The sequence below is a fragment of the Columba livia genome, chromosome 2 (genome assembly GCF_036013475.1).
Source record: "Columba livia isolate bColLiv1 breed racing homer chromosome 2, bColLiv1.pat.W.v2, whole genome shotgun sequence".
NCBI lineage: Eukaryota > Metazoa > Chordata > Aves > Columbiformes > Columbidae > Columba > Columba livia.
The window spans coordinates 53,046,811-53,073,182 of NC_088603.1; the positions used below are offsets into that span (position 1 = coordinate 53,046,811).

At 42.4% G+C, this 26,372-nt stretch overlaps 1 protein-coding gene across 1 annotated transcript; it reads right to left on the minus strand.

Annotated features, from left to right (window-relative positions):
- Window positions 1-925: 925 nt before the first annotated feature.
- Window positions 926-21,317, minus strand: CRTAP (cartilage associated protein). The gene is made up of 7 exons (XM_005502877.3): window positions 20,756-21,317; window positions 17,692-17,841; window positions 17,071-17,242; window positions 15,141-15,269; window positions 13,464-13,609; window positions 11,461-11,544; window positions 926-1,654 (listed from the first exon to the last, which is right to left on the minus strand). The coding sequence occupies exons 1-7, from the start codon at window positions 21,200-21,202 to the stop codon at window positions 1,595-1,597; spliced, it is 1,188 nt and encodes a 395-aa protein (XP_005502934.2). The 5' UTR covers window positions 21,203-21,317; the 3' UTR covers window positions 926-1,594.
- Window positions 21,318-26,372: the final 5,055 nt, after the last annotated feature.

A 26,372-nucleotide genomic window follows, 5' to 3' on the forward strand; every position in this document is an offset into this window, starting at 1 on the left:
TTTAAAAGCAAAGTTGCAGATTCTGGTCTCGTTACCACAAGTGGAGCTGGGTAAAGCTCCTAAAAGTTAAAAGGCTCTTGGTAGATCTTCATTTTGAGAATAAAACAGTCTGCCCATCAACTTCAGTGGATTAGTTGTGATTTGTATTAAAGAAGATAAAAAAACCAACCTGATCTTCCAAACATCTTTCACACACAACTTTAACATTTTAAAATGTTTCATTGCTGTTGCAGGCCAGAGGACACTGAAACCTGATCCTGTGGATTCCCCTTCATGTTCTCTGCAGACACTCAATAGTGTCTACACTGTACTTCTACAGCATACATCAGCTATAGCAGTAACAACTCAGGAAGGTAGTGCAGATCACGTTTTGCCCTTTTAAAAACCTAAAGCAGATTTTGGTATTGCAATTCACTTCCATTCAACTGAATTAGGGTTCAATCATAAAGGCACTGAATGCTCTTGTCTACACTTGATGTAAATGGGATGAAATCACTTGCAGGACTTGGTCCTTAAAAACAAAAGAGGAAAGCAAAGGATGAAATCCTGGATCCTCCTCTGAGGTCAATGGGATTTCTGCTGTTCAGTAGGCTTGTGCACTAATTCACTACTCATCTCTAACACGGTATTTCTGTGGCCTTCAAAGTATTTCTGTATAGGACTCTGCCATATAGCTAATAAAAATGTAAGGAATTCGCATGCAAATATTTTTAATGAGTCTACTTAAAATTGCTTCAGCCTCCACCTGTACTTAGTTTTGGATAAAAATATATGCAGATAGTCCCACCAGACTGAAAAAAAACCCATGCAAACTGTTTACTACAAAAATAAATACTAAATATATCAACTATCATTATTTTATATAAAATTAGCCTCACCTCATACAGGAAGCACAAGTTGTTTCAACATAAAGAGTAAGAAATGGTAAGAAGAGGAATTATTTATTATTCAGTTCTAAGTGACCTTAGATTCACATCATGGAATTTAATTTAGTTTTTAAGAAAGATCAAGATTGCTGACAGAATTCTTTAAGCAATTTTTACAAGATCACCAATTGTGCTTTATAAAATCATCTTATTTCAGCTATTTAAATGCATCTAACATATCCCAGGTGCACTGGGATTCTGTATCACTTTATTCATCATCACAAAAAAAGACATATATAAATAATACAATACATAGCTGAAAAAGTCTAGAGGAACTGTTATGCCTCCTGTGGTTCATAATCTGGCAAAAGTTCTTTGGAATTTAGCTGTACTATTATAACTTAGTAGAACAGCACCAAAATGAGAAACCTTAGTGTTAGTTCAAAAAATACAAATAGTCTGTCGTGTTGTGTTTGTGTAAAGGAAAGAAAGCTCAAGAGGAAAACCCATATGCACCAGTTCTGTCGATGCTCATGAAAAGCCATGCTCACGGAAGGGTCAGTGCAGCATGGAAGTGATCTTTCAGGAGTGGAACTTGTGACATAAGGTGGGGCTTAAAGGAGCGGCTTTGAGGTATATCTAACTGGAACTACAGGTGACCAAAAACAATAGTAAGGAGCAATTGTGAGTCTTCACTTTTAGAAAGCACTCTGTGGTGATTTCACTCATCAGGCTTCCTTCTTTTCTTCTACTTCTAACAGCTCATCAAGGAATTCCACAACTTCACCCTAGAAAGGATTAAATTTAACAGGAACAAGTTAACCCTGTACTGCAAAATTGGTGGAGGCATTTTAATCAAAATTTAAACTGTAATAATAGGTGTCTAAATATTTTTAACACCCTTCATACAGAAGCAAGCACAAGAAGCCTATAAAATGCAAGTAAATGGGCCATACAGGGGCAGCGCAAGTACTTGCAGTAATATACAGACATTAAAAGAAGGCAATGTTATACTTCACAGTAAATCCTCTTGTACTTTTTCAGGCATTTAAATAGACAATGAAATCCTCAGACTTCAAAACTAGACGCATAAATGTTTAAAGCATCCATTAAATTAGGAAATTGTTCAAGTAGCACAAAACGTTAAAGAAATTTAGAAAGCTTCAAAATTCAAAGCACAAGTGTTTGTTTGGTAGAACCATAACTTTGACTTGGCATCTGTCTGCTCTGTTTACCTCCTTACACCCTTCAACACACAGCTCCTTCATTTTCAAAAACAGATCTTGACATGCCACGCTTCGATGAAGCAAAAACATAAAGAACCAGAGATACTAGAATGTTTTCCATACTGGAAACAAATACACTGAGTTTAGATTCAGGATAGAAGATATATTCACAAGCTTCACTCTGCTAATACAGGGTACCAACACAACATAACAATCCAACTTTCTTTATTTAAACTGCTCATGATGTAGTTATATATCATAGTCAAATGTCTTACTGCAGTCACATCTGAGTATTTTGGGATGATACAGCTCCACCAGCTGGAATTTACAGCCTTGTCAACCAAGCTACAGTAACAGCTAAAACTTGGTGTTAATCACTTTCAGCCCAAGGTAACACCTTCAGCAGTGAAAAGCAAGCGGGTAAGAGCAAGTGTGCATCTCAGACTACTCAAAACTTCCCATGGCAGCCTCTCTGCTGGCACCCACAGAAATATCAGTATTTTCCGCTTTGCCTTCCACGCACAGTTCAGAAACAACACTGCCCGAATAGGAGACCAGTGGCAATGCCTGTGCGTATTTTCACTTTTTGATACGACTCAAATGCTGAGCTGTAAGAGAGACGTGAATGTTCAACATTACATTTCCAACCTTTTATTCTAACTACAAAGTTCTGTTAAACTGTTTTAAATTAACTGTGGGTTTTTTTTAAACTTTCCTGTTCTTCCTTTTTTTATAATAAACCTATGTTCTAAAAAGGTCTTATGATGTCACTTAGGTCTTTTTACAAAACAAATGATCACTTTCTGATAGAAAACTATTTTGCTGGAAAACCTGATCAGCTCTTACTCACTCTCATGTTTAAAATAATAAGAATTTACAACAGTTATGTTGAAAGCAAGTCATCATTGCTGGGATCCTCATTCTCCCTCCTCACCCCCCATTCAAGTCTTTGTGAACTGCGTTAGGCTTCTGAGTCTGCTCGATGAGACTACAAACAGTATTTTACAATTCTAATTAAATTTTAAGCACATTTTTATCTAGAAAGGTGTTCCTTAGGAAGACAGAACCTTCCAGACACATGTGGTTTGAGACTCAAAATTTTACAGTTTTCTGTTCTGGTGAGGAAAGGGTATTAAAACCTCTGTCAGTGAAAATAATAAGAGGAAATTTTTGTCTATTTCGAATACAACAATTGCATTATAGATACGGTGATAAAACATATTAACAACACATTTTTCAGAAGTGTGATTAGCAAGGAGAGAAGTAATGAGAACCAAGCAAACGAAAACACAAGTGGGAGGAAAGGTGGCTGAAATAACTGCTGCTCTTGTTCCCTGCTTCACAGTTCCATCTTAAAAGACTGTTGAGCTTCTGCAACTATGAAGTGGTTTTAGCAAGTCCTGAAGGACGGCAATTTATTTTGCTTTGAATTTGTTCAAAACATTTAAGTATCTAATTCAATAAAAACACAAGAAAAAATGCCAGCACTTTCATATTCCCTACTTGTCGTCCTGGTTGCAGGAAGTCTGGCAATTTGAAAACAGGAATTCAACATTTCTGCATGTTTTCCTTTGTTAGAAGTATTTTGATTGCCTAAGGAGCCCAGTCGTGGGAGGAACTCAATACCACTTCAGAGTTGCACATGAAGAAAACAGTCACTAGATCCAACAGTCACTATGCCAGCGTTTGGAAGATAAACAGAGGCACAGGGGACTTCAGGTCAGGTTTTATAGCACGGCTCCTAAAACTGCAGGCACAAGCAGCTGGTTGCCCCTTGAAGGACTGCAGACAGGCAGGTCCTGTCACCTCTGAACAGTTACAAGACTGAGAATACAGGTGTCTACTACAGGGGTGTCCGATCTAATTCAGACCGATTCTTCAACACCTCAGGATCATAGTTTAACAAAAGAATAACAGATATTTAAAAAGGATTTCTCTCCTCAGTCTACCTGCAAAGACAACACAAAGGTGGGAGTCTGAGAGGCAGGGTGAAAGGAATAAGCATCTGGCTGGGTGACCCAGAATTATGCATAAGGAAGGCACGAGGATTTCAATATTGTATCTTTGCTAACTCAACCCCATGGGAACTTAATTCAATTCATATTATTGTCATGCTCATAAGTAAGATAGGATATTTCAGAAGTCACAGAAGATTCAGGCAGAATTCAGTTGGGTTTTTTTCTAGTATGTTTTTGAATTCAGAAATACATACGAAGTCCAAGTGTTAAATGGAAAGGCTATTTAAAAACAACAGTATTTGAAATAAATTTGACTGAAATCTGAAATCTCCAGTGCCTGAAATAGATCTCTAAAGGAAGATATGACAAAGCTTTTGTTGCCTACTGAGAAATATTAGGGAGTAAGACAGGTTGAAATATGGTAAAAATAGAAAAAAAAATGTTGCCCAAAAAATACATATACGTAAAATATGCTGTAATGCAACAGAATAATTGCCTGGATGTTGGTTACTTTCAAAAAGGCAAAACCTCCAGATTACAGTTGAAGACACACAAAGCTCCTAGTTAAAATATTTCTGCCTGTGCCTCACGGTCAGAAAGTAAAACATTTGCAAGCTGTCCATACTGTTGTTGGCATCCTAATGCAAAGGTGATAACGCTACTTCAGAAGAGCTGATCACATTGTCACACTAGAAGCTACGACCAGATTGATCTCTGTCCTTACCCCATTAGCACCCACTTGACACCGCATCAGGCATTTCTGCGTGACTGAAGTCGGCAAATATCTCACAGGTGTTCATTCCAGGGTAAAAGCCGCCTGCCCACTGATATCTAATAACTTCGTGCTGGCCTGTAGACCTGGAGTCTGAAAATGATTCTCTGATACAATTCAAGCATTCAGGGTGACAGAATTCCTCCCGTTATCTGGTATGCTCTTTGGCTGCTACCTATCTTAATAGGAAGAACATCAAATTTTACATGCAAAGTCAGATGCAAACCCATCACTCTTTCTGCTGCCAGCTACTCGAAGGGACAACAGCCACCCAGCTCTAATGCAGGTTACATAAGTGTGCTTCTCAGACACAGTGCTGATGTAAATCAGAGTTGAGCAATATATGGCCCAAAGCATGATGTAGCTGTCTGGCTGGTAGCTAATAAATCGGTATGTGAAGTCTGACTAAGCCCAGGGAAGAGAACGGTTTGCCACCAGACCAGTACATGCCTGATAGTTAGGCAGCCAACATCTGGGAAGTATACACGGGCGGACAGCTTGGTCAGCTGCAGTGAAGCACGTCCTCTTTGGCAAGCTGGCCCTCAGTCCACAGTCATTGCCTCCGGGTTTGCACTGGGGGTCAGGTACATACTCCAGGTACAATAGCTCTGCTGGCATCCCGTGGTCTCCTTCCCTGGGCTACCAACCTCTTCCCTCTTCCAATGCAGAGACAGTCAGTGGAAAGGATTCATGGGAAAAGATGGGACAGGTATAGCTTGAAATATGGGAGGTATGATATCAAACAGCAGCAGGGAAATGCTCCCAGACTGGTGTGAGTGGTAGGAGGACTCAGAGAAGCTGATCTGATCAACTGGAGCCTCTAATTACCTGTCAGACACACAAATTGAGCACCCTGGGCTTAAATTAACAACCAGAGGCACAAACAGAAAGAACAAGTTTTGTACTACAGTAAGTAATTCAAGGTTTTACAGAGAGTATTTAAGTAGGTGGATTATAATAAAAAACAATTTTAAAACAGAGCTCTTAGTCAATTCTGGATAAGCTCACCCAGACTAGTGAGACTGGTGCACTATTATAAGTGAAGCTCCAGCATTTGAAAAAATAGGTCCTAAAAAGGAGAAAAATGCAGAGCTCCTCAGTTACAACCGCAAGCCGAGTGTCCAAGATCGAGGTACACATTGGGCCAGGGATTGTTGCTGGCCCTTCCTTACGCAATATTAAATGCTGCATTCACATACACACAAAACACAACCTTTTAGAAGAAACAGCTGTACTTTGGAGACTCCTAGTCAGCTGTTAAAATAAACAGAAAAGAGAAAAAAGTTACCAGTACATGGCTCAGTTATGGCCAACTTGACACTGATGGTGCAGCATCAACTTTTCTTTCGACAGCAGCATTTAAAAATAGTAGCAAGCAGTAGCAGTCGTACTGCTCACTGACAGACCCAGACGCTTTGCCGTTGGTTGCAAAGGCTAAGCATTGCCTTCTGCGTAGCAAATATTAATCATTCGTGGGTCCTTGCCACCACCTACAATCTGTTATGTCCTTTCTCAATGTGCACTGGAAAAGTTCTGGGAAAAAAAACAGCTTTCTTGCAATAACCCATACTTTCCATGCAGATCTGCTGATGGCCTTTTCTGTAGGGATTCCATTTGCACTGCAGTGGGATAGCCTGTTCTTCAGGGAAGTAGCAAAGAATATTAAAATAACAGTGTTCTAGAATGAATTAAGATCTACAGAAAGATATTATTATGGACATGCTTTCGTAAGTGATAATAGTGAATGAATAAGAAACAGCCTTTACCCTAACTCATCCAGCAAGTTGAGCCTCAAGAGACAATCCACACAGCAAGAACTGTCTGGATCTTTGTTTCCTTATAATCTATGACCTAGAAGGAAAATATTTATCCCACAAAATGCCCCCCAGCTGTCCTTCCAAGCAAAAATTCATATTTTGCTAAAGTTCAAAGATATTAATGACTGGAAATTTGTTCAACAGTGAAAGTAACAGATTTGATTCCCTTATGTCTTCACTGTAGGTGGCGAGGTTGTGGTAGTGGGAAGGGTTGCAGGGGTGCCCCCCACACACACCCCGTAAGGAGGCCACTAATGAGTAATTACTCATGTAACTAATGACTAATTGTCCAGTAACTACCCTCATAACTACTTTGAGCAATAATGGGAGGATCGACAAAGAGTTGGGTTACGAAAACCATAGGATTTTGTTCAAGGATGAATAGCCATCTTGCAAGAGTGAAGAGAAAGGTTTGATGTGGATGACTATGGAAGATACACGCTCTGTGGGCCTGACAGAGCCCGCAAATGCACAACACACAGCCCACCAGCCAGTGATATTTTTGGGGACACACACATTATTTCTGGATAACACTGAGGCATATGTCAACGAGTGGCTTAGCCTGAAAGGTTTATTCAGCCTTTGACCAATGAAAAGTTCCTTGATCTAATCTTCAGTTAAAACACGGGAGTTCACTGTAACCACCTCAAAGCCCTCCCAGATTCTCCACGAGCAGTACAGACCAGGCTGGACATTCCTCACATTCTAGCAGGGGAAAAAAAATCCCTTCATTCTTGGTGCAGAAAAACTATCTGGCCCTTCCTTAACTTGTTTACTTTTCAGATACTTAGTCTACAGTGTGACCCACCCACATGCTTGTAGGTGTTTGGGTTTGTTTTGTTTTTGTTTTCAATATTAAAAGAGCTTAGTTGTTCTCTACATGTATATTAACTACTTTCTCAAATATTTTTCCATTTCATTTTTTAATGATACATTCTGAACATGTAACTGTTCCCTGCCCGCATACCATGGGAGATTGCACTACACTGCAGTTATTACAATAGTATTTTACAGTAATTCAATAAATGTGCTTTCCTCTTAACATTTTTATAATGCCTGTAAAACATGAGTCAACCCAGTTTCAGAGGAACTTCAACACTGCTCCCATTACACTGAAAACAGAAGCCTTCTAGTGACTTTGGTTTTGAACCCTATTTATGCTCTCTTGCCTGCTTTATGCACCATGCAGAAGCTTAAGGAAATCTGGTTAGGTAAAAACTCCTCCTGATGTCAGTACCTGCAACTTGGGGACATCATACCACGGAAGTCCAACCATGCTCGCAGCTTCCCATGGCAGGTGGTTTAAATGGGAGGAGGAACATCTTTGACCAAGACATACATCCAATGGCAAATAAACAAGAAGGGAACGCAGGGAGTTTCTGGAGAGTCAGCCACATGGGCAGTATCTCTGCTAGGAAACTATGAAGAAAATCTCCTTTTCTTTTTTCCATTAAAGAAACCTCTGCTGAACAGGGACCATAACAATGCCAATTAGCTGCCTACTCTCTCTGAAACAGCTGCCACCAGCTCTCCTCAGCATAGTGGTGCTATTCCAGCCGTGTTGGTCTGAGGTAACAGGCAGGGCAACGTTTACAGGTCTGCATTTACAACTTGCTGTTATGAGTGCGCTTGTATGAATCATATGAACATATGCAAAAAGCCAGCTAATAAAGCTGAAAATATGTTGTTAGCAATTCCTGAACAGAAAAATAGGCTGAATTCAGAGAACTATTTGCTATCAGCAGTCTACTGGGCCCTCATGCTTTGATGCTATTCTGTATCTTGTCTTTCCACTGCTCACGCTAGTTCAACACATATTGTCCTTCACATCACACTTAGGAATGGAGCATTTGAGTTTCAGCTACTATATAAATGGACACACACATTATATACAAATAAAAAGAACGGGATGCCAAAAAAGCAGGTCAAAGCTGCCAATAGTTTTTCACCTACTGATTAAGCAGTGAAAGAAAAATTGTGGGATCATCCCAGCCAAATACTTGTGGTTCTTATGTAATTTAGAACAGCTAAGTAGCTATCCCTGAATAAAAATTCCTCAAGAACACTGAATTTATGGGCCAGAAGCATGTCTCATATAATTAGTGTAGTGCTGAAGTTATATCTACACTAGCTGAGTATCTGGCTCTTAATGCCATTTCAGTTTGCTATTTAAATCTGTGCAATACTGGGAGTTATATCTATTATAGCCTTTATGCATTACACATCTGACCAGCAACCAAGAAGCTTGACTATCCATGGCCAACTAAGATGACAACACTGTTTAATGTTCTTTTAATGTCACTGTGGAAAAACTGTAAGTATATTTAATAATAATTACTTTTAAGAAAAAGTAATTTATAGCTAGTTGGCGTTAACATTCTCTGTCACCTCTGCTGTGTTTAATGTTTGAACTAGAGTTTTTCATTTCCTTGTGGAAAAAACATGAATAAAGTAACACGAACAGGATGGCATTTCTTGTAGTGACATGTGCAAAAATCATTACTGCATATTCCAGCCTCTGCAATTACTGCAATGTATTATTGGAAGAAGCCACATGTTCTCACTTGCTTTGCTAATGGGATTTAAAAAGATACATGGATGATCTGGGATACAGAAGCACTGAGGAGTCTGAATCAAGTGAGATTCTTCACTTGGGAATAATGACATCTTCACATAGGAAGAGATCCTTTTGCCCCATCAATCCTTTTGCTTCACTCAAGAAAAAGAGAATTATATTTTTCCACAGATTATTTTATGGGCTTCTACACAGACAGCAAACATGGACCACAGAAACTCACAAAAGACATGGCCTATGGCCCAAGAAGCACATGGTTTAAATAAACAGAGTGCACTAAAAAGAGAGGTTGCCTCCATCCTTAACAATTTTTAATAAAGCTTTTACTATAACACCTTATCTGAGTTTTTCATCAGTTTTCTACAGAATAAACTTTTCTGTCCGTGCCAGGAGAAATATTAAAAAAAAATCCACTTACACTACCAGGTCCTGCCCGTATAGCAGAAACTGCAAGGTAGCGATTTTACCTTTGTGCTATTCCTGCTCTGTCTGGACTCCCTGGAAGGCTCCTGCAGCCAAAGAGTAGTTCTGGCAGCCAGGGATTTACGAGTTCACTACCAAAAGCCAGAGCCAAACCAGAGCCGTGGGCAGCCTCTGTCTCTCCCAGGTTCTTCAGCCCGAGTAAGGGCAGGTACAGAATCCCCACAGCTTTTCCTCAGGAGAGGAGAATGATAACCTTCTAATACAATGGGAGTGTGGGGAAGGGATATTTGTGGCATGACCAGGCCCGGTAATCTTGGATGTTTAACCCAAACATGCAATCCAATATAATGTCACTTCCTTGACACTTTCCCAAAAGTTTAATTGACATTTCCATGGTACTTTGCTCTTGTAGATTGCAAGGTCATTTATAATTGCACTGGTGAAATAGGCTACAGGAATGAGTGCCAGCAAATGAATGCTTGTTTATTCTGTACGCAGTGCTTGAGGCTGAAGATTGTTTCCATAATCCCTTCTTGTAACAACATATGGGGGGAAAGCCCTCACAACTGACTGCTTCTCTCCTTGTTTAATTACTCATCCTTGTGTTTTGAGGCAGCAGATGTGGAAGAAGGAAAAAGTTACTAATTAAATCTATGTCTAACACAGAAAACATCATGGGCAAAGCACAAACCAATAAGGGAGTATAAAAAAGTGCTCACGCATTTCACACCCTTATGAGAATCCATACAGACTAGTCCTCATCTAAGCTCAATCTTACAACAAGCTTATTAAATTGTCTTTCAAAGAGTTTTATCACAATGGAAAGTCTTCCTAAAGTCTGGTAACCTTGCAATAGAATTTTATATAGAGAGTTATTTTCAGGTCACTAGCATACTGAAGGCAGCACAGACATGTTATTACTTCTCCATTATAAAATATTATCTCTCCCTGTGTGCTGGATATCATAAAAATTGCAAAGGTGATTTCATTTTTTTAACGTAAACCATCTTTCTCTTTTCTAACCAAAACAGACCTCAGCAGTGCTGATTGCAAAAACCCTGCCACATGCCATAATGTAGCTCTTTGCCAATGCCAACAATGAACTATTCCATCATTTGGAGATTTTTCAAACCTTTAAATGAAAGGTTCTGAAAACAAAGCAAAAGAAAAGGCAATCAAAAGCCTCCACAATTTATACTTCAATTTCAATTGTGGGAGACAAAGAAATGCCCTTCCAACAATTTAACTACTTTTCTTGCACAAAAAATCCACTTTACATATTTCTAGTCTAATAGTAGTCATTATATGTTATTTGGCCATGAATTCCAACCATTTAAGAAGCAAGACTGGGTGACCAAAATGTTACTGTGCAGAGAAAAAAAAACAGATAATGAGACTTCCTTTTGACAAAAATTACAATTTAGGCAGTTATTTCTGGACAAAATTATAAGGATCTTTAAATCTAATTTAAACAACATTTGAGAGAAAAAACCCAGAAAAAAAAAAATGTTTTAAATATATATACTACTCCTCTGCCCCCTGGTGTTATAGCTTGCAAACTGGATTTTCTTTTTTTTATGTGGGTTGAGTGCATTATGTTTACCCTCTAATACTGACCTATATTTTTTTAAATGGTACATGATGTTCTTTGGGTTTATTTCTTACATTCCATTTACAAAAGAAAAAAATTATGATAAATTGGTCACGGTTACGAGAATATTTTTCCATATTAGTTAAATCTTGGAATTCAATCTATGTATCATCTCCACTTTAATGTGATTGCTGGGTTTTTTTGACCACAATTTCCTTTCTAGAAAACTCACCTCATCATCATCCATTAGATGTTCCTTTGCAAATTCATACATTTCCAACTGGAGTGTGGTTATGTTGTGGTATCGAACTGCCTCCTACCAAAAAGCAAAATTTCTGTGTTACTTCAGGGTAACATACATGTCATCACATGTCATGTGAAACTATTCCACTGAAGTCTGAAGTGAGACCAAAAGTTAGTAGAAGGCAGATGCCAGGGAGGGCTATAATGTTTGGGAAAGGAAACAGCAGAACAGCAAGCAGCATATCCAATGTTTTCTGTGGATCTTTCTAATCACAGGCTCCATTGCTGTGAGAATAACAAAGCACTCTCCTCTTTCTCATGTTTCAAAGCACTGGCGAGACTGAGAATAAGGAATGAGACTGCCAGAGCTGAGCAGCAGCCTGTGCCTGCATTCCAGCGGGCTTTGGACATGAGAAAGCCTCCCTCTCACTGGCGTATGGCAGCAGGCAGTTCTGGGAAAAAGAGACACTAAGCTCTTTTGCATGATAATGACTCACCACCCCAGCCTGAGTCTGGGCTGGGGAAATTCTGCAGGGTCACCCACCTGTCCCTCCTCACTTCCCTGGCTGTTTGCCCAGACGGCACTGTTTAGTGCAGTCACCTACTCTCACATTTGCGAATACCAACAGCCATCTACTTTGATTATCCCATTTAACTCTTTTTAGGGAGAAAATCAGGAGACCTTCTCTTTCACAGAAACATCTAAAGCTTAGTGCCAGAGCCAAATCCTGCTGTCACCCCATCCCAACTCGTGAAAATAAACCAGAGGCACTATAGTTTTCATGGCAAGTGATTAGGACAGCAAGCAACTTCTGTTCATAGTTACATGGATCAAAGTACAAGAAAATACAGCTGTGTGCATTTAATGTTTTATATACAAAATCTGAATTATCTATAGTCCCCAGCTCCTGAGAAGTTATCAATGAAACATTCAGAGTTAATGTGTAGGGACCTTGTTTCCATCCTCCCTGCACACGTATGTCAAATCTGTCTGTGGTTTGCATTTTTATACTATTGCTACCTCTCACTCCCACCACCAAACATTGTCCCCAGTATGGCTACAAAGCACAGTTCTGTTCCCAAAAGTGACCAAAGAGTGATCCCTTTCCTCTGTGAGCTAAGACTCACTGTTGCTGCCTGAAAGAACCAAATGCATTTTCACTCTTCTCTATCTAATTACTGATACCTAAGGAGGCACTCGGGTGTCACAAAGCAGTTAATTCAGTTGCAGGACACAAATCCTGGTAACAAGAAATGACAAAAAATCCAAGTTGATTGTCAGAGTCCAGGCTGCAGGAGTCCAGAAACACAGCAAAGGTGCTTTTATATGTAAAGCTTCTTTGGACATGGAAATTTAAGAACAGCACAGAAATTCAATTTTAGAGTTAGTTTTCAAAGCCAGATTACAATCATTGCTGGATGGACTGATGTTTACTGTTGGTTCTCTGCAGCAAGTATTCTGAGATAAGCAGATGCAATATGGTCCTGAGCCTTTTACTGTCCTCATCCACCCAACTGTGTTCCAAATGGAACAAGTGAAAAGTGAGTTCATTTGGGGTTATCATATCCAGACACATTCCAATGCCCACAGAACCTGAAGTAACAAGCAGGTGGGCAACTACATGTTGGCAAATAATAACAGCCCAAATGTCATTAGAGCGATCTTTTCATCAGGGGCCAGCTACTTTATTTATGGAGGTCGGTAAAGATATAAATATGCATAAGTGGCAGACAAATACCAGCAAGAATTTACTTGTTATCACATCATATCCATTTGTAGTATATTTCAACAGCAAGGGAAGAACTATAAGGACATTCACTGTCACATTACACAGTACATCTCTGCATACAACTTTCTATATGGTTTTCATAAAACAGTATGTGTTTAACGCTAGAACCAATAGATAAGCACCATTTTCCCAACCTCTGACCCACTGAGTTTTGGGGAAATACTTGAATGTGTCTAGAAGACATATGAAGTCATTCACCTACCGATCTGGGCTGAAAATCCTCTTCTTTAAGCCCCCATTTGTCTTTATGATACTGATAATAGACCATGTTCTGTTTCATTACTTCATCTTTCTGGTCAAACAGAAGGTAACTAGCAGCACAAGAAGCTGCATTCTTCATGTCATTCACTAATAAGTAAACATACAAATAAAATCAAGATAAGATAAAAAAATTCTTAGTATTATCTAAGCTCTGAAAATCTCAGATGGAAACAGGACCCATTTCCTACCTCCCCACTGGCTGCGTAGAAAAAAAAAATGGCTTCTCAAAAAGGATAAACTGGTTTTGCGTTCTCAAATAGGTAAGGCCATGATTCTAAAACAGGGACTTACCACTGATTGTTTTCTATGAAAATCCTAAAGAAATGTCCTCCCAGCTATCTCAGAATTAGTGAGGTATCAGCCCATAGCTTGGTGATCCCCATTGGGGTATTTATTAAAAAACAAGAACAAAAAATTTTTAAAACCCCACTTCTTTGCGCTAGAACTTCCAAAGAGAAAAGAGTCAGTGTGTAAAACATGTAGTCAAACAACAGAAGCAAAAGTCACTCATGGCTTGGTGCTACATGGCTGGATGTGGCTTCCCTCTGATGTTGGAGCCTGCAGGAATAGATGTAAGGGCCACATGTGTTCTGTAAAGGGCAAGTAGTTCCTCAAGAAACCACAACATTCGTGGAATAATCTACCTATCAAATGTGTAATCACTGAGCACCAGAACACAACCATTTCTCTTAAGTGGTTCTAACAGAATTATAAGAATCCATTAGGAAGAAGCCAATGGTATGAAATACTCCATAAGTTTGTCTGTGGAAGCAAATTGAAAATTTAGTATTTATTCACTAGAATATGGGGTGTCCTATTAAATGTGTTGCCTTGAAGTCACAGTCTTTCATCTCTTTAACTGAATGAGTTAGAAGTGTAAGAAAAGTCTTCTAATTAGACCTACACATTCAGCTCTCTAGCAACCATGTGGGCCTGACAGCTTGACCACCACCTTTTTGGCACAAAACATGTTTTTTGTACACAGGTGTATCAAATGGGTCTGTGTCATTGCATGAGTTCCAATGTATAGCGAGTGGCTGACACTGTTTACCCTAAGATGTTATGAGTTGCTTCAAACAGGCAGAAGAACTGGTGTGTCATTTCGACACGTCAACTACATAGGATGAACATTTATCTTGTACATGAATATTTCTCATTTATATGAAACTCTGAAAAGTGTCAGGAACTGGTGCTGGCAGTAGGTGTCATATAAAGCATGAAGGACAGTGATGGATCAGATCACACCTACTCTGAAACCACCTTGTTTTTCTAACACATGGTGAAGATCAATCACTGAAAGAACTTAAAACAGAGGCGTCTGCCTTGGGCAAAATCTAGGCCTTCTGGGACTGCTATTCAGCAATTTATTTTGTCATAGACAATTTGATGAACACGGGCTCTATACATAGCGTTTCTCTCCCTTGCCTGTTAACTACAGTTACACAGGGAAAAAAGAGACATCAGGCAGCCCAGACTTTGCCACGGAAAAGGTTTAAACTGCAGATTCTGGAGATGACTATTTACATCCTAAAGCATTAGAACTAGAGGGAAAAGATGATGAATGCAAGCTGTCCCACATCATCCCAATGTTATTTAAGCACATTAAATCACTACTTACATTTATAATAAGCAAACTGCAAGTAATGGTACATGGTGGCCACAAATTTCTCAACAACAAAGCCTCCTATAATGGGTGTCAGATGATTCTCACACTGCACTTTGCATGCAAGGACTTCAATGTAATGATCTAGAAGGAAGAAAACAACACCACAGGATATGGATAGAGCATAGTGAATGGTTGTAACCCCTCCCATTAGCTATCCATTAAAACTGGGCCTTATAATGCTCTCCTGGGTCCTGTGCCTCTGGATCTTGCTGCTGAGAAGTGCTGAGCAGCTACAGGTTCATCTGAAGTACATACCAAGCACTGGTACTCAGCCCTTCTGAAAATCAGCGCGGTCTGGACATGGTATGTGTCAAAGCTAACTCCAGAGAACTAAGCAGTTATCTTCGACTGACACCTACAGGCAGTCTGTGGTGATATGTTTTATATAGAGAGTTGCAGAGTATCACGTTATTTCCTAACTGTGAACACTGCTAATTTATTTAATTTTGACAGCTTGGTAATTTCATTAAATTATTGCATGAATAAGGTCCACGTGCTGCTGAGTACAACTGTGTCACAGAGAAACATAGCAGGCGATTGCAAAATAAACCTCTTGAGATGGTCACATTTTGTGCCTGCAGTTTGAATGTTCTAAAAGAGAAAACAGACACAAACACACTGCTCACTACAGAATGACTTTCAGCCAGGAATGTTGAAGTTCACAAGCTCACTCAGTATACAAAAGCTTGCTACAATAGGACAGGACTACAGGTCATCTTCAAGAAAATACATTCCAATAAAACCTTTGTCAAAGAATTACAAGTGTTTTCAGGATATATAACATTACATAACAACATTGAATAGAAACATTCCAAAGCCTTAGTTTCCCTGTTAGCCACATTTGCAGGTGAAAGCAAGTTATTTAAGCTTGTGCAGCAAGTCTCTGACCAAAGTAAAAGAACAGCAATGGCTCCCTGCCCTGTTCTCATCTCTCGTGACTCCTAACATGAAAAACTCTGAAGCTAACTAAACATGATTGGCCAAATGAAATTACCAGACCCATCTTCTACAAGAGCAGTGGAGTCTCCAGACACAGCAGTGTTCAATTCCAGCCAGCACTTAAAGCCATAGAGGCAAGTTCCTCAGTGAAGTGATCCCATGAAATGAGGACAGCTGGCTTCAAAACACCTAGTGCATTCATCAAGTACTTCTAGTTAATGTTTTTGCTACATCTGCTTTCTGCAGTAAAACCCTCAGACGCGCAAGTTCCCCTCACCAACACATCTGATGCCTTTTGGACAAAAAGTCGGGCTGGTTTTCCTTCTGGCAGCTTAGAAATGCTGAGGTAGTTTCCATGTTTCTAAGTTTGTGGAGAAAACATGCAAGCATTGTCCATATAAATATTGCCAACAATGCTGAGCCCAGAGCACTGGAGAAACTACTTGTTTCTTTTGCTACCAAACAGCAGAAGAACTGTCTGTGCACCATTTTGACAGCAATGAAAAAGGTGGTGCCTCTTTTTCTTCACAAAACAATGGATTTAGTTTTAAGATATAGACTAAAGAAAAAGAAAAAAAACCTGCTAGCAAAACCCTGCTGTAGGAAAGATGAAAAATAAGCAAGAGAAATTTGCTAGGTGGATGCAGCAGTTAGTTACACTTCTCTTTTATTCTGACAGACTTAAATTTCCATTGTAATGTAAGAACTCTCTGTTCTGATTTTCTGACCGCCCTCATTTCCATTACCGAAAAGAAGAAAAGAGTAAAACAGAATTCAAGGTAATTTCCATGAATCTAAGAAATTCCAGCTGGGCCAAACTGAGGAGGGGCACCACATACATTTCACACTGCCAACTGAGGAATGGGACTTTGGTAGCCAGTCCTAAGGATTAAAAGAAATGCACTTTTGGGACATCTTTCCCTACTGTTTCCTAACCACTCACCTGCAATGGAGAGATAGAAGTCTTTAAAATCTTTGATCTCTCGGGAGCCTTCACAGGCTGCTATACAATCATCGTACGCTTTGAAGAAATCAGGAAGAGCCAGTTCCATGTCCGAGATGGACGTTCTCCAATTCTCACCGTTGTATGCTCGCACAGCCCTGACAAACAGATTCTGAAAAATTGGCAGGAATGAAAACCCACAGTAACTGCTTTGCAGAAAGCTGTGTGTAAATTCAAATCCAGTAAATGATGTCTCTGCATTTCTGGATGACTACGTGAGCTGTTTCCCAGTTAATATGAGGACAACAAATACAGACGGCTAACGGATTTTACCAGATATTTCCTTGAACATAGAGTACATAATTCAATTTCAGATCAACAGAAAAGCCTGCTGGCCAGAGGGAACAAAGTGAGTCTAAAGCACAGGCTTTGATAAAAGCCCCAGGGGTGAGAATTACTGAATGCAGCAAGAAGACACAACAGAGATGATGGAGGAAAACATCAAGAGGGGAAGTAGAGGAGGAGCAGAGAACACGTAAGCAAACAAGATCCTTGAATCTCACCCAATCAGAGAAGTAAAAGAAGGGTTCCAGAAGACCAGACTCTGAATAAAAAACATACCTCGTAAGGTTTTGTCTCCAAGTCTTTAATATGCTCCTCAGCATCAGGTATGCTCTTATAGTAGGCCATATTTCTCTGCATCATTTCATCATCTGGATGTTTCAGAAGAAATGTGTGAGCTGCCGCAATAGCTTTTGGAAGGTTATTAGCCTAAATAAGGATGGGAAGAAGAGGAAAGGGGGAAAAAAGTTAATTGGAAAAAAAAAAATCCAAGTTTCCCAGTTTCTGTCAACAAACTTTTCTGCAGCCTATATGTTCCCGAACTTACATCTACTGAAATCACAGTCTCAGCAGACACAACCGTATACTAGAACTGATACAAATCTTTTGTGTTTTACTACCAGCTGCATCACTAGGAACCTGTTTCTTTCAATGTTAAAATCTATTATTGCTGCAGATAGCACAGGAGATGACTTGAAGTTAAAAGAAGAGCATTTTTCCCCTCCACCTGCCCTGTTCATAAAGCTGACAAGGCACAAGCATATACTGTTGCTCCTGTGTGGGATTAAATCTCGCAGCAGTTACTGAGGCCAACCTGTGACTGCTGACCGGGAGCCATCACTGCCCATGTTTACATGGTGTTTGTGTCACTTCTTGGCCCAGCAGCACACAAGACAATATTCCAATAACGTATCTGCCTGATGGTGTTACAAAGTTTGAGCAAACAGCAGGGACCTGCTCCATAATTGTGTCCCAGTGTACTATGTGATTTCCTCTGCCCATTTTTAAACTAACTTTAAACTCTGTTAGAGATCCTTTGTGAAGTATATATTCCTCATTTACAACTGCATGTGCCAAATACACATGTACTTCTGTGTGTATGCATTTATATTTTTTATTTTCTATATTCACAAATTTTTATATAGTCTGTATACACATATTTGGGAAGAGAAAGAAAGAAAGAAAGAAAAAGTCTTCACTATTTGTGAAGTGTTATAAACATTTTCCTTTGTAAGCCAAGGTTCAGATCAACCTGTTCAGTATATTGATGTGTAGGTAATATAGAGTTCCACCTCACATCTGAAATAGCTTATGGAAGTGTATGTATAAAACTATAAGCAAGAATCACAAGCATGTATGCACATGCACTCTGCTGTTTGCATCCATGAAAGGTACCTTTTCATTTCGGAAAGAAACTTGAGAGACAACAACACTGAAGAAAGACTTCAACCCTAACATGAGCTCTTGCTGCTGTGCTGCTATAAGTGTCCCAGCACTGGAACTCCGCCAGCTGCCCTTCCTGGCTATCCCAAAACTATGCGCTTCCAGTCAGCGCAGGCAGTGCTAAACGCAAAGGGAAATGTCAGCGGCACTTTCGTCAAATGCCCGGTTTCTTTTGTACTTTATTTTTTAACCCTGTTTGTTCATAGGCTGATAGCTCTCTCATTTTTGCTTAGTCCATAATTCACTCTTGGTTTCAACTTTCACCGGTAAAAAAAAGTTTTGTAAAAACGCATCCCGAAGTAAACTCAGTGGCTATGAGAAGGCTCCCTCCAGAGGAGCAAGCAGCAGCACAGAAATATCCACTCCCTGGATCTAAGACGTGGCAAAATTTCCCTGTTGAACCCACCTGAATAAACACAGTCACACTAAAAAAAATAACGTAAAGCGTCTCCCTCCGCCTTCTTCCTATATTATACATGCTGTTGGAAGCGTGAGGGATGTGATGTTCCTTTATTCAGAAAATCACCAGCCAGGAAAAAGTCCTTTGTACACAGCAGTTTGGAGCAGTTTGTATCTCTAGAGGGGCCATTCAGACCTCCCCAAGTGAGTGAGAAGAGCTCAGACCTGGACTACAATCTAATAAGACAGACAATATGAACAACTGACAGTAAAGGCAAACCAACTCACCTGCACTGCACAAACCCGCCGCAAATGTGACTGAAAAACAGCTGAAAGGGAGAGGGATGGATTTCCCTCATTTCCCTCTCACATTGCTATTTGTCAGTTACTTTATCAGAAACGGAAAGTAGCGCTGATTTCTGCTGTGATACATACATTGCAAACTTTGTATATACCACAAGGAGGGAAGGAACAGTTAAAGACAAGAAATGGAAACAAGTAATTGCAGTATCTGAAGGGACTGCATGAGGGATAGACTTTGGTGAGAGAACAAAAGATGAAGATGAGAAGGAGGGAGAAAATTTCAGCTAAATCCTGGGCAGAAGGATGACAAGAAGCGAGAAGAATGGGGTGAAATCTGCTAAAAGAGGTGTGTGTCCCCAGTCTTGGCTGAACCCAGAGCAAAAAGTAAATAGCATTCCAAGGCTAGCACGAGCGTCACACTTCAGCAGCCAATTTTCTCTTGATTCCTTCCAGTGTCTGTAACCAAACTGGGGTTTTGCAGGCATCGGGCTGAGTGTGAGTCGCTGGCTGGGGGCTGCTGCACTTGAACTGGAGCAGAAGGGAGCAAGAGAGGAAGACAGACACATCAAGGGAGAGGAAACAGCGAAGAGCGCTTGTATGAGCAGAGCGTGACATGAAGGGTCTGGAAAAGGTTTCAGAGAAAGAAGAAAGTAAGATCGTTGGAAAGATGAGAGGGGCAGGGGTAGGAACAGCACAACCACAGGCCAAGGAGGCAGCGGTCAGTGGCTGGGGGTGTGGGAAGAACTGGAGAGGCTGATTGAGGGGACGTGCTGGATGAGTTGTGGAACAACTGGTGAAGAGTGAACTGATTGGTAGTAGGTGGGAAGAGGATGAAGTGCAGGGTAAGCAGTGCAGGAAGGGGTAGGGACTGGGGGACCTGACCATGGGGAGGATGCCAGTTGGGGACTAAAGTGGTGTGGAGGAGGCGATGGGGAAGAAGGCCACAGTCCACAGTAAGGACTGGTGAGAGGTCAACGTGACAGGAGACATTTTCAGCATTGAGTGCATGAGGCACCCGTGTCCATCAAGGCTGTCCCCCCACCACCCTGACAGTGACAGGCACACCTGACTTCGCCTGGCTTGGCTGGAGGGTGACACAGTCCCAGGCAAGACTTTGGGGAGCCAAGGCTGGAGGGGGAGCAGAGGCAGGGCAGAGAGATGGGCCGGGCGGGAAGAGGGGTGACGGGCCGGGCCTCACCTTGAAGTAGGCAAACTGCAGGTACTTGTAGGGCTCGCGGCGCTGGAAGTCCTCGAGCAGGTCGCGGCCGGGCTGCGCCTGGCGGAAGGCGGGCAGCCCCTGCTTGCAGCGCCGCAGGCACTGGGCCCGCCGCAGCACCCCGGCCAGGAGCCGCAGCTCGGCCAGCTCTCCCCCGGCCGGGGGCTGCCCGGCGGCGGCGGGGGGCTGCCCGGCGGCGCTGCAGTTGCGGTGGCAGAAGGCCTCGCTGTCGCGCAGCAGGCGGTACAGCCGCATGCTGACTTCCAGGTAGTTGACGCTCTCGGGCCAGTTCTCGGTGCTGTACTGGTCCAGGCCGTAGCGGTAAGCGGACTCGAGCGGCATCAGCTCGTCCCGCGGGAAGCTGCGGAAGCTGTAGCGCTCGTACTGCGCCCCCGCCGCCGCCAGCAGCGCCGCCAGCGCCAGCCACATGGCTGCGCCTTCGGCCGCCGCCCGGCCACCACGTCGACCCCACGGGGAGAGGGGAGCGGCGGGGCTGGGAGCGGGAGCGGGCCCGAGACGGGGGCCGGGCCGGAGCCGACGGAGGGGCGGGTCAGGGGCGGGGAAAGCCAGTCCGGCCCCGCCGCGGGGAGGGTGTGCGTGGTCGAGGGGGAAGGTGGGTGGCGGGGAAAGCGGGGCCGGGCCGGGCCAGGGCAGGGGGCGGCGGGCGGTGCTGGGCGCTGTGCTGCAGCGGGCTCGTGTGCAGTTACAGCAGCCTGACGGTGCCTTCTTGGGGCAGCTGAGCAGGGGCGGCCCTGGTTGCTGCTGGGATGAGAGATCCCCCGGAGACACCCGTTTGCCTCTGCCCCTTTCCGCTTGGGGCTCTTGCTCCTTCCCTCTTGCTGTGGCTATTGTCGTCCTCCTAAAGCCTCCTCGAACACCCTGTGGAAATCGGCCGTGTGGGTGGCAATGGGTGTGGGGACATCTTTCACCTCCTTTTTGTCCTGCTGACAACATCGCGGTTTGCAGCCTCAGTGCCTCTGGTGCTGGTCTGTGTGCTGGGAGAGGCATCTTCCACCTCCTTGGGCTGGGGTGCGCAGAGGTGTGAGAGGGCTTTTCTGTCCTGCCAAAGTGGAGGGTCTCCAGTGTGGGTCCTGTGTCTCCAGCGGTGTCCTGTGGTCTCCAACAGTCTCCAACAGTGTCTTCTCTCTCCAGTAGCGTTGTTCAGCCTCCGATGATCTCCAACAGTGCCCTGTGGTCTCCAGTGGTGTCCTGTAGCCTCAAGCGGTCCCTGGCAGTGTCCTGTGGTCTCTAGTGGCTCCAAGAGACTCCTCCCGGTGCTCTGGGGCTGCCGACCAGAAGATGGCAGCGCCTCTCCTCGCCTCTTCCCCAGGCCCCAGGGCAGAGGAGATGCCCCGGCAGGAGGGCTGGGAAGCCGGGCTCACCTGTGGCTCCACAGCGGCTGATCGTCCCGTCCAGCCTGCCTGAGATGCCACCCCTGGCTCGTAGTGGCTGCGAGGGTGGCGCTGCTTGGTGGGAGCTGCTGTTTGGAGAGTCTCTCAGAGCCCTATGGCTGTCCTGCGATGTCAGTATCCCAGTATCAGTAAGGCATCGGCAGACAGCTTGGTGATCCCTACTGGGGATCAAAAACAAAAAATCCCACTTCTTTGTGCTAGAACTGACAAAAAGTCAATGTGCAAAATATGCAGTGAAATAACAGAAGCAAAAGTCACTCGTGGCTTGGTGCTACACGGCTGGATGTGCCTGCCCTCTGATGCCGGAGCCTGCAGCAGCAGCTGTAAGGGCCACATGTGTTATTCACAGGGCAAGTAGATGCTCAAGAAAACACAACATTTGTGGAATGATTTACCTATCAAATGCATAATCACTGAGCACCAGAACACAATAATTTCTGTTAAGTGAAATAACTTGTTTCTTTTGCTACCAAACAGCGGAAGAACTGTCTGTGCACCATTTTGACAACAATCAAAAAAAGTGGTGTCCCTTTTTCTTTGCAAAACAATGGATTGAATTTTAAGCCACAGACTAAATAAAAAGAAATTTGATCCGCTAGCAAAACTCTGCTGTAGGAAAGATGAACATTAAGCAACAGAAACTTGTCATATTTATGAGGAAGGAGATGCATATCACCAGACAAAGATGAAGCAGAAAGCAGATTTGGAAGGCAGGCTGACCACTGAGCCTCAAAGGGAGCCAAACACATCTTGAAATGATGGTCAGAGACCTGTCTGGATAACTATTGCTATCTGGGTGGAGTAGTTGTTATTACTTACAATTCTCTTCTGACAGACACTTAAATTTCCATTATAATGGAAGCACTTGCTGTTCTGATTTCCTGACAGCCCTCATTTCTGCTTCTGAGAAGAAGAAGAGAAGAAAACAGAATTCAAGCATTTTACCGTGAATCTAAGAAATTCCAGCTGGGCCAAACTGAGCAGGGATACCACATACATTTCACACTGCAAACTGAGGAATGGGACTTTGGTAGCCAGTCCTAAGGATTAAATGAAATGCACTTTTGGGACATCTTTCCCTACTGTTTCCTAACCACTCACCTGCAATGGAGAGATAGAAGTCTTTAAAATCTTTGATCTCTCAGGAGCCTTCACAGGCTGCTATACAATCATCGTACGCTTTGAAGAAATAGGAAGAGCCAGTTCCATGTCCGAGATGCACGTTCTCCAATTCTCACCGTTGTATGCTCGCACAGCCCTGACAAACAGATTCTGAAAAATTGGCAGGAATCAAAACCCACAGTAACTGCTTTGCAGAAAGCTGTGTGTAAATTCAAATCCAGTAAATGATGTCTCTGCATTTCTGGATGACTACGTGAGCTGTTTCCCAGTTAATATGAGGACAACAAATACAGATGGCTGATGGATTTTACCAGATGTTTCCTGGATGGTAGATTCCACAATTTCGGTTCAGATCCACAGAAAAGCCTGCAGGCCAAAGGGAACAGAGTGAGTCTAGAGCACAGGCCTTGATAAAGCACCAGAGATAACACAGGTAACATAGGACCGATCTCAGGTTTGTTTCCACAACTCTCCCCAATTACAGGATGTTTCACAAAGATGGACCCAATTGGAGCTTACACTGTGTTTGAAATTGGTACCATGTTTTTGAAACAACCTGTAGTGTTGCTTGAGACTTCATACAAAGCGTTTGAGTTTTCAGTCCATGTCCTGTTACTTTTCCACAGCTGTTCCTCTTTCTGTTCAAGAAAAGTGGATTTGGTTATTCTTCATGTGGTGTTTCCCCTGGTGTGATTAAGGCTTTTTAAACTCGTTTTCCAATATTTTTGTATGATTCCAACAAACCATTGTAAATTTAAATCCTTCTGCCACAGAACTGGGGATAGCAACACACATCCCCTGGTTTCTCTGGTTCCAAATATGCACAAACCCTTGTATCAAGTCCCAAGCCACATTTGATACAGTCTGGCAAAAACAGTGTTAGTCCTATACCACGTACAAATATAAATTTCTCCCACACCATTTTTCCCTTGTAAAATAAAGGAAAACTAGTATCCAAAATATCCCACAACAGATTGAAACAACAAACCGTACATCAATAAAAATAAATCAATAAATACATACATATATAAATAACACTGATAGTCAACAGAAAATGAAGGGACAATCCACTGTGTGCTGATCTTGTGCTCTTTCCCGTGATTGTCAGTAGCTTTTCTGTATTTATATTCATTAGTGTCTTTAAAATGAGGGGTACAGTGCCAAGGGTGGGTAGTTCTATGAGAACAGGTTGTCTGGTGTAGTGGAGCAGGCCCACGAGTCCTTGTTCTCCTTCTTCCCTGGCAGAATAGAGTGGGCTTGGGGGACAGAAAGCGGTTAAGTTGGGGACAACCACTGGCCCATCAACTGTTAACATGGAAAACTGCGTCCCATAATTGTGACACCCACCCAGGCTCATGAGGTTTAAGCACTTTTTTTCAGGAGCCTGTTTGTCTGCTTTACAATCGCATTAGTTTGGGGATAGTAGGGAGTGTGGAAAACCCATAGAATCCCTTCATTTTTGGCCCAGTCTTGAACCACCCCAGCAGTAAAGTGGCTTCCATTATCCAGCTGGGTTGATTGGGGTTTAAAAGGGGCCAAGGGGGAAAGTAATCAACAAGTCCCGCTTCTTATTTTCCATGAGACTTCTTAAATGGGCCCACTGGACATCCCCTGGCTCACTTACCGGGGACAGCATGTCCAGTTGCCTCACTGAAGATCAATGAAGTCATCTTCCCTTTGTTTCCCAAGCTCCAACAATCTCTTCCACAGCTGCAGTAGGCATACAGTCCATCAGATCCCTTTTTGATTCCCTCCACCCATGGCAGGTTTCTCTTTGCCCCTGAGGCTCATGGAGCAGAAGGTGACCCCTCATGATATTCAGCCCACCTCACTCTTTTGTTCAGCATTAGTCGACCTCATCCACCTTCCACAGCCACCCAGTTCTTGCGCCTCTTCCCCCCAAGTCGATTCTGTTGCATCTCCAGCCCACCCCCCATCTTTGGGGGCTAAAGTGTCACGTGGATGATGCTGCAGCTGTACAGCATGAAGCTGCAGGGAATCGGGCAGGCCCTGGAGTAGGGGAGTCATTCTGTCGGGGTTGGAAATTAACAGCAGTGGGGAACTCTGATGGTCAGCCATATGTCAGTCATGCGTTAGGTGCAGACAGACGGCTTTCTGGAGGCTCTCAGTTAAGTGACTAAAGGAGGGGGGTCTCGGTGGACAAGGGATCACCTCTTTCTAAGGGATCAAAACCCCCTGCCCATGAAGCAACTCTCTGAGTTTCGTATGTGACATATTTCAAAGTTTCCTTTTTGGTGTCCTACGCACTTCTGATTGTGATGCCTTCATTTGCCAATGGCAGCTGGTGACAGATGATGCGTCTTGGTTTCAAGACACTGTGGAACAGAAAAGGTAGTTTGCCAAGGCTCCGAATGCTTTTGCAGACGTCGTTCCAGTGGATTGCAATAACATGTTCCAAACACCTTTTCCTACCGTTTTTTAACCTGGGAGAATGTTTCTGTACTTCCCTTCCCTGTAGGTGCATGTTGATCTGGGTTGCATTCTATTGGAGAGTCCCCAGTCTACCAGTTACAGATCACTCCTTTCACTTCTTGTGCATTTATGAATGTGTATCTACCTATATACCTACTAAATTGTAACATTAATTCAGACCAATGTGCAGCTGCTATGGAAGTCAGCTATGCTGTAGTTATGGTGTTTGCCCCCAGGGTGGGTTCCCAGTCTAATTTTGGACTCAGGAAGTTTCAAAAACGATTCCAAGAGTGAGATTGAGACACAAACAAGGTCAGATGCTACTAAACAATCTTATTTTATTTTTATGCCTAAAGACAGAGTGAAGACAATCCATTAAATTTTAACACATAAACTTCAAGCATTCTTTGAGTTTTAGCAATTCACAGTGATCAAGCATTTTGCACTTTAACTCACTGTATTTAAATCTTTACAGCAGGCCCAATTAAGCAAGCAGCATGAGCAAGCATTTCTCTGTAACAGGCAGGCCTTAATCATATTATTTTAGCAAGCAAGCTTTGAGACAAATAATTCACACTATCTCAGCCTTCCACACTTATGCCATGTGCTAACACAGAGTTGTTTTGTGTTAT

Coding starts and splice junctions, on each gene's coding strand:
- CRTAP (XM_005502877.3), bottom strand. CDS start 21,202: ATGTGGCTGGCGCTGGCGGCGCTGCTGGCGGCGGCGGGGGCGCAGTAC. Junction 17,243..17,691: donor TGGAGACAAAACCTTACGAG/GTATGTTTTTTA, acceptor CCAATTTTTCAG/AATCTGTTTGTCAGGGCTGT. Junction 15,270..17,070: donor CTTCTATCTCTCCATTGCAG/GTGAGTGGTTAG, acceptor TCTTCCTTCTAG/ATCATTACATTGAAGTCCTT.